Source organism: Lycorma delicatula, chromosome 3 (assembly GCF_047948215.1).
Source record: "Lycorma delicatula isolate Av1 chromosome 3, ASM4794821v1, whole genome shotgun sequence".
NCBI lineage: Eukaryota > Metazoa > Arthropoda > Insecta > Hemiptera > Fulgoridae > Lycorma > Lycorma delicatula.
The window spans coordinates 212646098-212662719 of record NC_134457.1 but is presented as its reverse complement, the minus strand read 5'-3'; the positions used below and the strand labels follow the sequence as shown (position 1 = coordinate 212662719).

Sequence of the window (16622 nt, the reverse complement as noted above, 5' to 3'; positions counted from 1 at the left end):
TAAATTCCAATCCTGTAAACAGGTAATCACTATTACTTCTGCAAGTGTACTCTGATGTGTATTAACTGATGTATATTGATTGGTGAATTAAATAAATTATAATTTTTATTAACAAATTAATAAAAGAATGAAACTGACATAAAAAATGTACTTAAAAACTAAAAATAATACTAAAATTCTGAAGTCTGTGCTGAATTCTTAGTGTTTTAACATTTTTAATGGTTTTTTTTTTAATTTAACAAAATCAGACTAGAAAAAATTCTTTCCAGTACTTACATATTAACGCCACCGTATCTACAGCTTTATTTAAAAACAAAGTAGTCAATCGGATTTCGGTTGATTAACATTAATTGGATTTTGGTGCTATAACATTAAGGTTATATTATTAATAAGTTGTATATATTATGCATATTTAATGTTAATTATAAGAAGTTAGCGAGCGAAGCGAGCGTAGTTTATATTTAGTTAACATATACGTACGAAGTCAACATAACCTAAACAGCAGCTGTAGCTGCGGTGGCGTTAATACATAAGTACCTTCTTTCCTTCTAAAAGTCAAAATGTAAAAAATTAAAAAAGTATTATTTTTTTTTTTTACACTTTGCTGTGAGTACAATTCAAATTTTTCTGAATGTATTATAGATCTCATTTACGCACCATTTATCTAAATATTAAACACAAATAAAATAATGGTTAATATTAAGGGGAAAAAAATCATTAGCAAAAATTAGTAGACGGGCTGCTCATATAAATAAAAATATAAAAATTATTTCTTTATTGAATTTAATATTGTTGAGAAAAGTAAATTAATATTATTGTAAATAAAAGGTAAAGCTGTTTTTATAGTATTATATTGAATCACAATCTTATTTACTGTGTGAAGTAAATAATTTGTGTTCATAGTGGCATTTTGTAATTGATTGATTTATATATTTATCTTTTGGTATTTATTGAATTCATAAAAACTAACGTACATGCATGTATTACATATTTTTGCTATTCATCTTTATTCAGTAAAATGGGTTAGAAATAATCCTCTAGAGTCAGAAAACTTAGTGATATTAAGAAACAAATTATTTTCTAGTAATAGTGAAAAATAAATTTATATCTAAAATAATAAAATTATAAATTTTTTATATTATAATTTATGTATTAATATATTAAACTAGAAAATTATTATCCTTTAATTTAAACTCTTGGCATTTAAAAAAAAAAAAATTATGTTGTATTTTTGATTCCTCTGTTTTCTATTGTTTTCTTCTGGTCATTTCTCTGTCACATCCAACTAAGGTTTACAACCTTAGTTGGATGTGACAGAGAAATGTTACCATTATAGAATGTGAATAAAATGAAGTACCAGTATTAGAATATTTTTATATATCTTAATTACATTAAAATATTAAACTTAAGCGATTTTATAACATAACTTCTTATTGAAATGCCTGTAACTTGGAAATGTATATCTGATTTATGTGAATTAAATGTATATTTTTATCTAAGTATATTTAATTAATATACTACATGAATTGCAGATTGTGATTTTGTTAGATACATAATATTTAATGTAAAATTTCAACATTTTCATTTTTATATCAAGAATTTAAGCATATTACATGTATAAATGTCATTCATTTTAAGAAATTTTCTAATATTTCTGTTAGGAGCCACAAGCTTTTGGCATTTTTTTGTTATATCTATTATTCAGATTGTGGTAGGTTGTTATTAATTGGTAAATCTGTATTTACAAGAAAAATAATATAGATGATGGTAAAATAAAGAAAATATTGCCTTTTTTTTTTACAACAGAAATATATGAGCTTCAGGTTACAAAAAATTAATTAAAGATTAATTCTCCCTAGGCTTCTGATATAAATTTGTTCACAGTCCTCAAATTTCCTGCTGGAATTGATTATCCGGCTTTCCATTTGGTTACTGAGTTCAATATGGGAACGTCTTTTAGATTAAGTTGGAATTGAGTTTGGCACACTAAGAGAAAGCTCTTTCTTATTGGTTGTGCATTGTGTATCATATTGTTATTTGCCTCCACTTCAGAATTTGAGATTTCTCAATAATTTATCTACATAGTTTAACTCAGCTTACTTACTGATTACCTCTTATTAGTTTGAAGTACTTACTTTTTTTTTATTAAAAAAAAAAATAAAAAATGTGATAAATGTGTAAAAACATAAAGGAATAATAAGAATTTATATAGAAGTAGAAAATATAATTGGTGGTCATAACATGTCTTTTATAATTACCAGTGTCTAATGTAATTGCACTGACTGTGGTGTTGTGAATTCTGTATAAATGTTTTATCAAATTACAACATTATAGCAAAGTATTTTATCTTTCATTTAATAAAAATATGATACATTTTTAAGTTATAATTTTGCTGTCTATTTGTGACATATGTATTGTTTAGTTTAAATTGTAATTATTGTTAGTTTTTCTAAATATCAATTGTTTTTTTTTTAGATGTTAGCAATATCAGATTGTACATTATTAATATTTTGTTTTCTTAAATTTGAAGTTGCAAAACTCATTTTTAAATTTTCGTTGTTTCAGGATGTCCAGGAACAGGCCGTTTGGGCTTTAGGAAATATTGCTGGAGATTCACCAGAATGTAGAGATCATGTTCTTGATTCTGGGATTTTGGTTCCTCTTCTTCAGTGAGTTGTTGCATTTCATGTTTTATTGCTTGCCTACTAAACATTTTGTACTAAATACAAAAATTGTGAAAATTATTTAATTTTTGCATGGTTTTTGGAAGTGACATGATATGGATAAAGAAAAGTGGTTTTGTTAATCCTGTGCTAAAATATTTTTTCTGCAGATTAATTTTCCTTGTACTTTAATTAATATAAAGAACTTCTTAAGAACCATTAACAAACATTAAAAGGCTTTAATTTAAAGTGTTCATCATTGTTACCAAATGATACCTAATCAAATCACCATTGTAAATTGATTATTATTTATTGTTGTAGCATTACTATATGTAAAGGAATTAGGAATTATGTATATGAACTAGAAAATTATTTTTTAAACATTTTAAAAAGACATATCAGCTATTTATTTTATTTATAAGTATATTTTTATTTTATTAATACTTATTTAATAATCCTTTTTGTGTTTTTGTATTTTTGTAATGAGTACATTTATATTTATCCACAAGTTAATGTGTTTTGGATATATTCCATTTTCAAAACTTGCTGTACTGGCACTTCAGCTTTGTAAGGCTTAATATAGCATTAGGTCATACTCCTTACTTCACTCAAATCACATACATTATCTGGCCAGTCTTTTTTTATATTCATCGCTATCTGTGGGTTGCACTCTATTCTATAATTAACTATTTCCTGTTCAGAGCAAATTAAAGTTCTCAAAACATATGCTTGATTATTAATCTGTTTATTTATAATCGTTTTCCCAATATTTTGTAATTTAAAAATATACAAATTTTTTAAAATGTTAAATCTTTTTTCTTTTATGCAGTTGTGGATCAATTTCATAAAGTTTTTCATTTTCAATGGGATATTTCCTTTTATGAAATGTTTTGCATAGTTAGAATTTATTTTCTGTATTTAAAAATTACATTTGTTTGTAAATTACTTTTTCCTGTTTGCCCAATATATAATAGTCACTTTGCGTTAACATTTTATTTTGTATATACCATTACTGTTATAAATATCTTGCATATTTATATGCTCCATGAAAAGCTACATGGTTTTTTTTTTCTTCCAGCCATGGAAAGTTTACCTTGTGTATCAGTTTGGTGGCACTGTCAAGCGCATTATGACAAAAGCAAGTCTCCAACGTAGTCCTGGTAATGCTATTGATAATGCCCAAAAATTCTTTGATTTTTGCAAGACAAAAATAGAAAACATGAAATTCACAATGATTAAAAAAGAAATAATGATAGAGGCATGCCAGAAACTAGAGGCTCGTTTCTCCAAAGCTAAGAGTTCTTGGGACACGTAGTTTTCACCACTTTGAACCCAAATCTGAAGACTGAATCACAACAAAACATGTAAGTTTTGATGTGAACTTCTGCACAGACTTCAATTTTTCTGGAGAAAACCCATCAGTGAAGATGTCTGATGTTGGTGTGCACAACTATGTTGCCTGCACTGTTGATGACCATTGCTTTTTTGGATTAGTTTTATCAAAACATGAAGATGAAGTGACATTAAAGTTAAATTTCTGCATCCCCCAGGTCTGCTCCGGTCTTTTAACCGCTCCTCAAAAGAATATATTTGCTGGATTCCTGTGAGCAACATAATTTCATGGGTCAATTCCCCAGTAACAAAAGCATCCAGGAGAATGTATCACAGGTCCATTAATAACTAGGTGTTGGTGTTATATTCAAAACAGTTTTATTGCAACAAACATTTCTGTAATTCCACTAACATAATAACAGGTGTAAATATCAAATGAACTTATGTCAAGACTTTTAGAAGACTTTGCAAGTTCTTCTTTCATTCACTGATTTTATTCAATTTGTTGTATGTTTACAAATTTTTGTCAAAATTAAATTATATACTTTCAAGTAATGTTTAAAAAATGGTACTTTGTATACAAATTTATGTGCTAAATTAATTACAGTAGGTAATGAGCCACAAATTGATTTATAGGATCTTGATACTATCTTGAGTTGCATCATATTAATGTGAATTATTTGTCAGTTGTTTCATAATGTATTAAATGTACTGGTAGTCAAAAAACCACAGATTTTCTTCCAGAACCTACTTGCTCATAGTTTTAGGATTATATAAAAAATTCTTTGGTTATTATAGAGCTTTTTATCTTAAATCGCATTTCTAAATTTTATGTTTTTTCTTTAAAAAAAATTTTAAATCCAGGTTTGAGGTAATTTACTGCAGAAATTAAGAGATAAGTTGCTAAATAGTTGCTAAATGCAGTTTTACCTTGATCTGTATATTTTTCTGAAAATTTTAGTGAAAAAAAAACCATTGTGATATGATGAAAATTGACAAAATTATGAGTTTTGTTTATTAAAATCACATCACTAAAAGCCTCAGAAACAACACTAATGTATTTTTTAACAAATTAAAAAAATGAATAACTTAAAATTATTTAAGATATCAAAATAAAATTTTACATGGTTAATAATGGTGGCAAATAGAACAAATAAAAAAATTTTCAGACATTCTGAGACCATGGGTCATTTTAATTTTTTTGCTGGATAATTTTGAATGTACTGACTGACCTCTTTGTTATTATTTAAGATCCCCTTAAGTGTATTATTTCTATTTACAGCCATTTTTATATTTTACTTATTGAAAATTTGTTTGATTGGGTAAATCTCTTTTCCTGTAAATATTAATTTAACCCGTTTATTTCATTTTTTTTTTTAGTTCTGGTTCTTTTACGAGTATTTTTGATAATACTTCTCTAGTCATTACTTTTTATATCCGTTATTTTCTGCTATATTAAAAAAAGTGTTAAATCATTTTTTGTATGCTAGTTTCTTTAGCAGCAGATCATGCAGTTGTATAAAAGGAAAAAGATTGAATATTTAGAATAATATAAAATTTAAAAAAATAATGAAAAACTATTATAAATGAACAGATTAATAATTAAGCAAATTTTTTATTTAAGAATCTTAATTTGCTCATAATAGAAATAATTATTATAAAATAAATAGATGGACTGTAACTGATAGATAACAAAGAACAGGAAGAAAGACTAGTCACATAATGTGTATGATTGGATTGGGGTAAGGAGCATGACTTAAATGCGTTACAAAGGCATTTAGATATAAAGCCTTACAAAGGAGAAGTGCCAGTAGATAGAATTTTGAAAATTGAATATATGTGAAGCGTGCCAATATACAATTTAGTTATGACAAAGGTAAGAAAGATAGATAAGTTTACTTAGTATAAAAATTATGATTATGAAAATTTTAATGAGGTTACCAGTTTTTTGTTTATTTTAACTAATTATGTTATATCTGATGATTATTTTAACAATGAAAATAGTGCATATCCTCTTAAAATTTAATTTCAGTAACCACTTAGCATATCTAATTTTTTGTGTTCAGTTGAAAACCATTTTTTTATAGCTTAATTATGGTGAGTTTTATGAATACTTGTTCATAAAATGATATTTGTTGTTTAATACGCTTTATTGGGATTAAGTTTTCTTATTTACTGTTAGTAATATGTTGTTAATTTTCAGAATGAATTTATGTAGTCATGTTTTGCTATACATGGCCTTATGTTGTTCTATACTAATGGTTGCATTGTGTGTTCACAATTCATTGGATGCCACAAAGGGAGGAGGGTAATAAGAGGGTTTCCAAAAAAATGAAAAATAGTAAGCCTATCAACTTAAAGTTATTTTGTATAATGGAATGTGAAGTAAATTATTTATATACTGAGGAACATTAATAATTGAACATAAAATAAAAAAAAATTTCAGTAGTTCAAAAGAAAGAAAAAAACCTCCCTGTATGTAATATGCTACGGAAAGACGACTGGCACCATTATTATATGCCATCAACTCAAACCCTCCATAAATGTGGTAGTGATAGATAGGAAATTATACCTCCCAGATGTGCATCAAATCAGATTTTATATGAAAATGATAGTGAAAAAGTGTTGAAAGTGCAAACAAATTAATTAAAATTCAAATTTGTTTCATTGGCCCATTGATGCATTCAGTCTCCACTGACGTGCCACCGTACGGCACATACTGATTTCAATCATTGTACACCTGCGTTTATTTACTGCTTGTTTTATTTTTATAAAATTTTTAACCCATCTGTTCCATCATATTCAAAGTTGCATGAATTAAATCTAGGCAGTTGGGGAAATTTCACACAGGTCTGCTTGTTTATTAATAATTGTAGCTGTTATTCAGAAACTAGGTTCTAAAATCTTGAGTTTGGTATTCAATACATATACAATATCATTTTCAAGTTAATAAGGTGATTTCTTGCATTTGTTTTGGTGGTAGTTGTAGATGAGGAACTCATTTTACATGATATGAATTTGCAAATTATATTAAAAAACTGAGCTTTGTTTGCATGCATAGGATGTTCTCGTACTTTTTTTATCAAAACTCATTTATGCTCAGAAGAAAAATGTGTAGTTTCAACATTCTAGCAGTACATATTTCAATGACTTTAGTTTTGAGCTTTTTCTGGAAAATATTCTAAAACCTCTTGTTTAAAATTGTGCAGATTTTATTGCTGTATTTACAAAAGAAGAATAAAAATTTGCTGCATCTTAATGTGACTAAATTATTAACAAGTTTTCATTAGACTGAAGTGAATAATTTTTTTCAAGTATGGTTGACCAAAATTAAGTTTATGTATGTTTATTAGCCTGACTGTTATGCGCTAACATCTACGCGTTGCAAACTACTATTTGAAAGGTTTCTAAAATAATAGTAAGGGAGGCCAGTATAAGAAGCCTTAGAGAGTTGGAAAATAGGTATACATATACCGGTTCCATTTTGTAGATTTTAAAATTTCAGCATTTAGCTGGAAAACATTTTTCATCATGATACTCCTTGAAAGCCCACTTTACTTCTGTGTATTTAAGTAAATCTTCTTATAACAGGTTCATGTCTACAAATTTCGCTTATAGTAGGAATTCGCAGTGTTTTTCCTTTGATGGAATTTATCCCTTTAGTGACATAATTTGAAACAATCCATTCACAGTGTAATGATTTTGATCCAATAATTTCTCATTATAAAACACAGGGTTGATGTGCAACATTGGCATTACCTCTTCCCATATGACAGAGACAACTTTGATATTCTATCATTATCTATGTTTCATTAGTTTTGAAGGAGTTGACCACCTCTATCATTCATTGATTAAATTTATTGATCAGTGGCAGCATGGTTTTGTGGTCAAGAGATCATCTACAGTGGCGAACCTAAATGTTCCCTTCACTTTGCTGAAGGTTGAAAATCTAAGACAAGTTGATCTTCTACTTTGATTTTAGGCAGGCTTTTAGACATAGTTCATCACAGCTCCTGATTTAAGTTAAAAGTGCAGCGTGTCAGTGATGGATGGTTCTATGCTGAGATGGATCCATTCATATTTGTTTGTTAATATGTATCTCATTACTAATATTCTTGTAGTGAAATTGTGAAATTCTAGCAAATTTGTTGCAATATCTGGCATTCCGTAAGATCAGTGTTGGATCTGCTTCTATTTATTATTTTTATAAATGATTGGGTATGATATAAAATCAGTGTTACCAAATTCGTTAACAATGTCAAACTCCACAGAAGTTTGATCTCTTATAATGATTTTTTGTGCTTTATAGAATGCAAATAAAATTGATAAATGATCATTGATAATGCAGTGTCTCTGAATCCTGATAAAAACAGTTATTGTGACCTGTAGTATAAAGACTAGTAATGTATTATAAATGTACCCAAGAAATATTTCTTGTTGAAACAATTTGTGACAGGCATTACCTTCAGATCTAAGCTCTTGTTTGTGTATCATGTAGACAACATAATATCAAAGTGAAAAAAATCTTGACCTACTTCCTCTAAGTAATACACATTTTTAAACACCTGAAAGCAACACGTGTTACACAGAGCTCAAAAACTAACATCCACCTGGCACACTCAAAGGCTCACAGCTGAAGCTAAGGTGAATACTTCCTCTTAAAACTAGTCAAACTGCTTTTTTATTGTCAAGGCTGAACAGTCACATCACCTCAAGGCAAATAAAACTGGTTTAAGGTGGTTTCACATGGTTTTAAACAACTGGCAATTGCATAACAATTTAGATAAAAAAAATAGCTTGTTTCAATTAATTTGCACAGTGTAGGATTAGAGTGCATTAATTTGAAGATTAATGCATGCAAAGGAAATTATTTTGGAATGTACGGCAGCTAGTACTGAGTACCCATCAACCTTTTTCGTTAGTCATAGTTGACTAGGTGTTTTGCATCCTTGGAGTTAGAGGAAAGTGCAAGATATTTTATACATTTATAATGCGATCTTTATTGAGATTTATTGATATTGATATCGAGTATTGGGATCAGGATTCTGTTCATCAATAATAGGAGGAACAAGTTATGTAAATTTTTAAACTGAAGTATCTTTTATAATCAATGACTAGATTTTATTGAAAGCTTTAACTTGAATAATTATAGCGGAGTACATGTGTAATATAATTTCTTCTAAAAGGAAAATAAGAAACATATTTTTTGGTGATGACTGTTGATTGGTAAATTTTTCTCAATTGTCTTTCAATTTCTGCTTACATTGATTTAAAATGATTTAATTTTTAAGAATTTAATTTATGTAATGTAATTAATAAATTTTTTATTTTAAGTTATTTTCTATAATATAATTTATTTTAGGAAATAGGTATTTTATGATTAGGTTAGACTAAGTACTTTTATTTGTTTTTTGATTTTATGTTTAATTTATACTAGGTACTATGCATATACTGTTTATGATGCCTGCAAATTGTGTGAGGCGGATTTGTTTTTAAATACTGATTATGTTAGTTAAATTTAGTTATAGTGCAGTATATTGAAGTTTATCATTTACGTGCTTCACTTGTTATATGTAGCTTGCTTTCCCCTACCAGCTCCCTGTTTGTACATTTTTCATAGAGGAATCGGATGGCTAGAAGGATTGAGATAGCCTACTGGACTGGTGTAGTAGTGGTGCACTCATTACAAATCAGCTGATTTTGAAGTCAAGAGTTCTAACATTCAAATCCTAGTAAAGGCAGGATTTGACAGTTACTTTTATATGGATTTGAATACTAGATCATGGATACCGGTGTTCTTTGGTGATTAGGTTTCAATTAACCACACATTTCAGGAATGGTCAACCTGAGACTGTACAAGAAAATCATTCATACATATCATCCTCTGAAGTAATACCTTAAAATGATTCTGGAAGGTAAACAAAAAGAGAGTGAGGAGAAGGATGAGATGAGGAATCTAAAAGTAAAATAAATAATTATTACTAAGATTTTGAGATTTAATTTTTTAACTATAAAATGTAAATGCCATATTAATTGCTCAATAATTTATATGAGTAAATATTTATGAAATATATACATTATTGACAACATTTATAGAAAATTTGCAGAGAAAAATTTTGCTAGCAAGAATAAGTTAAGAGAAATATCATGCTACTTATTCATTGATAATTTTAAAACTCAGAAAAATTACATAAAAATAAATAAAGTAGAAATGAACTACATTATAACAAAACAGAAATTGTTCTTAAGTTATCTAAGAAAATAGTTGTTTTTTTATGCAGACTTATTGCTTTATATTTGTTTATAAAAGTAAATTGATTTAGTTCTGTGGGGGGGATCATTTTCCGGTTGTAATTCTGTCTCTAATATAGTTTGATGATATTCATTCTTTTGTTCTGTGCTAATCTTTAACCTCAACATATTTATTAATCCTACATCCTTACTTATCTTCCTATATCTCCTGATTTCACCCACGTGTTCTTTTTTTAAAGTGTGTTTCAATAAGTAGTTTTTTACATGTTCCAACTACGGTTCCCTTTCTCATGCTTCTCTTTTATAGTTGTTCTTGTCTCCTATATGATTTAAATTATCTCCTTTTCATTAGATCATGTATTTCTTATACTTTTTTTACATCTTTCATTTTCTGTTAGGTTATTGACATAAAAATCTGTAATGTTATTATAGGCTTGGTCTTTGAATCTTCCTGGCCAAAATATTGCAATAGAATAATTGATTTAGATACGGTTAAGTTTTATAAGTTATTTACTGTTCTTTATTTTTTTTTAGGCTTTTGTCAAAATCGATGCGTCTTTCAATGACTCGAAATGCAGTTTGGGCAGTATCAAACATCTGTCGTGGTAAAAACCCTCCCCCAGATTTTTCAAAAGTCGCGCCGTGCTTGCCAGTTCTTTCTAGACTTCTCTTTCACTTGGATCCAGATGTATTGGCAGATTCTTGTTGGGCGCTTTCATACCTCTCTGATGGTCCTAATGAAAAAATTCAGGCGGTGATTGATGCTGGTGTTTGTAGGAGATTAGTTGAACTATTGATGTTAGTATAAGTGCCACTTTCTTGGATAAGTATAGTAATATTGCTATAGATAAAGGTGTGTATTGATTGATCATATTGTTTGAACTATTATGTATTTTTGTGTTTGTACTTTTTTTTTAAAAATGGAAAATATTTTTTATTTGTACCCTTTAGTTAGTTGATGTTATTTATTTTTTTTTAAATGAAATAACATCAACTAAAGAAAGTTGATGGAGTAAAGAAAGTTTCTCATCTAACACTTGTATTTTAATATCTTTAAAGTATCTATGCACATATATATCTTGAGTCACACATGAATCTAGTGTAGATTTCTCAGTAGAGAAATTGTTTTCATTTGTGTTGTCCACTGTTAACAATGTTAGTATAGACTTAGTACAACATAGAAACTGGAAACTGTAGTGTAATAGTTGAGTAACATGCACTCTCTTGATAATAACTTTATTAAGTTTAATTTTCCACCGTAATTATTTACAGTTTCCATTATACTTCAGCCCAGAAGTAGTATAGTAGAAATGAAATGATATATATTCATTTTAACAAAAATAGGTATTTATTTCTAGAAGTAACTAGGAGTTACTTAAAAAAATTGCAGTCTTTTACAGCATGTAAAAAATGTCAGGCTTGCCCAGGATTCAACCTTTACATAAGGTCAAGAAGCACTATCATTTTACAATGGAGATTGGGAGGTAGCACTGTCCTGAATTTCTCAATTTGAAATTTGTTTTTAACATAGTTAATAGGGTGTTTTATTTATCTTTAAATATTTTAGTACAACATTTTATTTTAAATTTAATAAAAAAGTATTTTTTATTGCCATTTCTGCCTGTTTGTTGACTATTCATATTTTCAAAAAAAAAAATTTTTTTTTCTTTATGGTTATGGATTTTCACCAAGTAAGGCATTATCAACTGTCTTTATTATTATATTATTTTCTACATGTCACACGACAATAAAAAATTAGTATTTGTTAAAAAGAGTAGTGAGTTTATTTTGTAATTTTACTTTTTCACATTTGTCATGATATTCTTTATTCTTTGTTGAAATGGTTTACAAGGTGGGATGTAAATTCCAGGCCTCACGCAGAGGTGGTGTGTGAGGCATAATTCTTCCATACTTCATTAGTTTGAAGGGTTTCAAATTGCTGCATTACTTAGTATATATAATATTTACAGTTCATCAGGGTGGACAATTAGGGCTTAAATAATTTTTTCTTAAAGACTTAAATACAAAGGAAATTATAGAAGAGCTTGAAACACAATATTGGGGGACTTCTCCATTAAATACAACAGTTAAATGCTGGATCCCCAGAGTTTAAAATTGGTGAAACACACACTAGTGATGAACCACATAGTATAGGGACGCCCTTCTGAAGTGATTACGCCGGAATGATAGAAATGTGCATAAAATTGTTTTGGCAGATTGAGAAGTGACTGTGAATGGGTTAGCTATAGGCATGTCATATGTTCATATAAACGTAAGTCTGGAAACACTTTGTTTTCGAAAGATCGCTCTAGAAACACGGCTAGCGAAAGATTTTGGCCTGGATTTCAGCTCTTCTAATAAAAAAAAGCCTATCTGTAATTTTTGTGACCCACATTAAGGAGTAAAGTTTGGCGGTTTCTTATTTAAATTTGAGTTTGGAAATTGGATGAAACACATTCCAGAACTGTAACATTATTAGTTTTTAAGATATTTGATGTAAAACAAAATTTTTTTTTCAAAAAAACCCAAGTTTATTTAGGTTTGTAATACAAAAGCTTTGTTACATGACTTATAAATATGGAAGATTTAGTAACAAAACTTGTAGAGTATTTAATTCTGAGAAATTAATGTAAATACTGCCAATAAAAAGTAAATAACTACTACTTTGAAAAATCTGTTCTTTGTTGAAGCAAAACAGTCAGAAAATCATATTATTCTTTCTGTGCCTAAGCAACAGTCTTTAAAAAAAATCGCTAATTGCTGAAAACAATTTAAAATAAATGCAAAATTTATAAAACAACATCTTAATTATGTATATTCAATAATTTACACAGGTAAAACGAAATAATGATGTATTGAAATGTATGTTACTTTAAAAATATTTTTAAAAAATTGATTGAACAGGTTGACAATAAAGACATTTGGTCAACAATGAAAATTGTGTACTTCATTTGAGTCTGTTGTAAATTATGATACAGATAAAGGAAGTGTAGTGTTTTCATATCGTAGTGTAAATATGCTGTTTCACATTTTTAACAAGGAATATGCGTATATAATTTTTGTTTATGGATCTTGTAGTGGAAATTGTGTAGCTGCTCAGAATGAATAACAAAAGAGATTTCCTGGTAGGCAGATTCCAAATATGAAAACCTTTTCTTCGGTGTATCAGTCTTTATGAATGAAAGGGTCATTTCCAACGTGTTCGTTTTCTGTTGAATGCCAAGTAAATCGTGTTAATGAACATTGTGTGGTTCAGCAAATGCAGTGTAGCCCAGGCACCTAGTACGGCAAATTTCATGTCGCACTGGTTTGTCAAAAAACAGTGCGGTGAATCCTTTGGAAAGAAAATCTTTTTCCTTTCTGCCTGCAGAAGGTTCAAAATTTATGGCCAACAGATTACCCCCAGCAGTTAAACTTCTGTCATTGGCTTCTCGACAACACTGATAAGGTAAATTCAATTTTGTTTACTGAAGAAGCCAGTTTTCCGAGAATGACAAGTCTTCAATTCTAAAAATAATTATGGAGCAAAGACAATCCACATGGTACTGTGGAAACTAGTTTCCAACATAGATTTCAGATTTTTTGGTGTGGCGTTATCTATGACAACATTCTGGGATCATTTGTTTTCAAGAAAATTTTACAGGAGATGGATAAGTTCATTTCTTGAAAAATTTGTTTACTATTTTGGAGGACCTTTACAAACTAGATTGGAAATGGGTTTCCAGCACGATGGTGCAATGCGACATTTTTCTTTAGTAGCTAGAAATATTTGAATGCTAATTTCATAAATTTAATTACAAAACCGTATCTCTTAATTGGACATGATTGACCAATCAGTTGGCCACCATGATCGCCTTATTAATGCCACTAGATTACTTCATTTGGGGCCATATGAAAAGTGTATGGGGCTATGAAAATATGTATACCAACAGAAAGTTAATACTATAGAAGAGTTACTTTTTAAAATACAAAATTTTATTGAATTTATACAAAACAATAATCCTGAGATGATGCAGAAAGCCACCAGAAATATTTTATGTCGGGCAGGTGGGAATTTCAAACTATTACTGTAACTGACGTTTGTTATTATGTTACCATTTATTATTTCATGTATTTTATTTAATTTTTGTTGTGGATATATTAAGAATAATGTTAGTTCAGAATAATACGATTTTCTTTTTATCTCGTCTAATAAAAAAACAATTTTTAAAAGTTTTTATTTACTTTTTATGGCTGTATTTACATTTTCAGAATTAAATTCTCTACAAGTTTTTTTTACTAAATATTCGACATTTATTAGTCATTTAACAAAGGTATTATACACTACAAACCTAATAAACTTTTTCGACATAAAATTTTTTGTTTTGTCATATATCTTAAAAACTACTGGAGTTGTTACAGTTCTGGGAAATGTTTTTATACTATTTCCCAGTCTAAAATTACAGTAGGCCTTCTTTTTATTAGAAGAGGTGAAAGCATTTTCAGACCTTTTTTTTTTCATTATTTTCACCAGTATATCATATCCTGAAAGTTTCTTCGTGGGACACATGCACAACAAAATATTTTGACAAATAAGTGTATTTTGATTCTCAATTATGTTCTAATTATAATGTTAACCTTTTCTGAATTAAGTTCTCGTTTGAAACTATTTGAAAATCAAGGCTCATATGAAAAATTTAATTTTACTAGAGACTTCATTCAACATTTAAGATCTTTCAAACTTTGTGTAACTCTTTTTTTCCATTTCGTAGAGAATGATTCTAGATGTATAGGCATCATATCTGAATCACCAGTGTAATATTTTAGAAACTGTTGTATCTCCAATCAATGTGTTTATTTACAGTAAACTTCCTTAATTTTTAGTTCTCTTGAGAGCTTTTAATTTTAATTACAGTGAATTACTAAGTTTAAGGATTCTAATCTGGTTTCAGCTGCTTAGTGAGTTGAATGATTCTTTGGATATAATATTTATATTATACTCTTAGAATATAGAATATATATATTCTATATAGAATATAGAATAGAATATAGAATTATATAGACTCTTAGAATATATTTGCCAAATTAATTTTTATGTTCCTGGTACTATCATAAGATATGTAAAAGTTTATTTAAAAATTTAAAGAGTTATCCACCTTAAATATTATCTGTAATAATTTTTCTACTTTATATATATATATATATATATATTTTATTATGAAAATTAAGAAACATTTTTAGGAATGAGGGAGTGGTTTTTATATTTTTGATTTGTTTATTGATTGGGTAGTAGAATAAGATTAGATATGGGTTTTTTGCATTAAAATTTTTATCATATAAAAAAAAATTAGTGATGAAGAATGTAAAAGGAACTATAGACAATTAAGAAATACTATAAACAGGAAGTGCAAACTAGCGAAAGAAGAGTGGATTAAAGAAAAGTGTTCAGAAGTGGAAAGAGAAATGAATATTGGTAAAATAAGACGGAGCGTACAGGAAAGTTAAGGAAAATTTTAGGGTACATAAATTAACATCTAATGTGTTAAACAAAGATGGTACACCGATTTATAATACGAAAGGTAAAGTCGATAGGTGGGTGGAATATATTAAAGAGTTATACGGAGGAAATGACTTAGAAAATTGTGTTGTAGAGGAAGTTGAAGAGGATGAAATGGGAGAAGCAATATTGAGATCTGAATTTAAGAGAGCATTAAAAGATTTAAATGGCAGAAAGGCTCCTGGAATAGACGGAATACCTGTAGAATTCCTGTGCAGTGCAGGTGAGGAAGCGATTGATAGATTATACAAACTGGTGTGTAATATTTATGAAAAAGGGGAAATTCCGTCAGACTTCAAAAAAAGTGTTATAGTCACGATACCAAAGAAAGCAGGGGCAGATAAAAGTGAAGAATACAGAACAATTTTAACTAGTCATGCATCAAAAATTTTTCCTAGAATTCTATACAGAAGAATTGAGAGGAGAATGGAAGAAGTGTTAGGAGAAGACCAATTTGGTTTCAGGAAAAGTAGAGGGACAAGGGAAGCAATGTTAGGCCTCAGATTAATAGTAGAAGGAAGATTAAAGAAAAACAAACCAACATACTTGGTATTTATAGACCTAGAAAAGGCATTCGATAACGTAGACTGGAATAAAATGTTCAGCATTTTAAAAAAAATTAGGGTTCAAATACAGAGATAGAAGAACAAATTGCTAACATGTACAGGAACCAAACAGCAACAGTAATAATTGAAGAACATAAGAAAGAAGCCGTAATAAGAAAGGGAGTCCAACAAGGATGTTCCCTATCTCCGTTACTTTTTAATCTTTACATGGAACTAGCAGTTAATGATTTTAAAGAACAATTTAGATTCGGAGTAACAGTAGAAGGTGAAAAG

The 16622-nt window shown here is 28.5% G+C and overlaps 1 protein-coding gene across 3 annotated transcripts in view; it reads left to right on the top strand.

Annotated features, from left to right (window-relative positions):
* Kap-alpha1 (karyopherin alpha1) overlaps window positions 1–16622 on the top strand; it is a 76454-nt gene that overhangs the window by 37772 nt on the left and 22060 nt on the right. For all 3 annotated transcript variants that reach the window (XM_075361459.1, XM_075361458.1, XM_075361460.1), the window contains 2 exons: window positions 2566–2669; window positions 10782–11045. In XM_075361459.1, the coding sequence (XP_075217574.1) occupies window positions 2566–2669; window positions 10782–11045 (368 nt within the window). The remainder of the gene's footprint in view (window positions 1–2565; window positions 2670–10781; window positions 11046–16622) is intronic.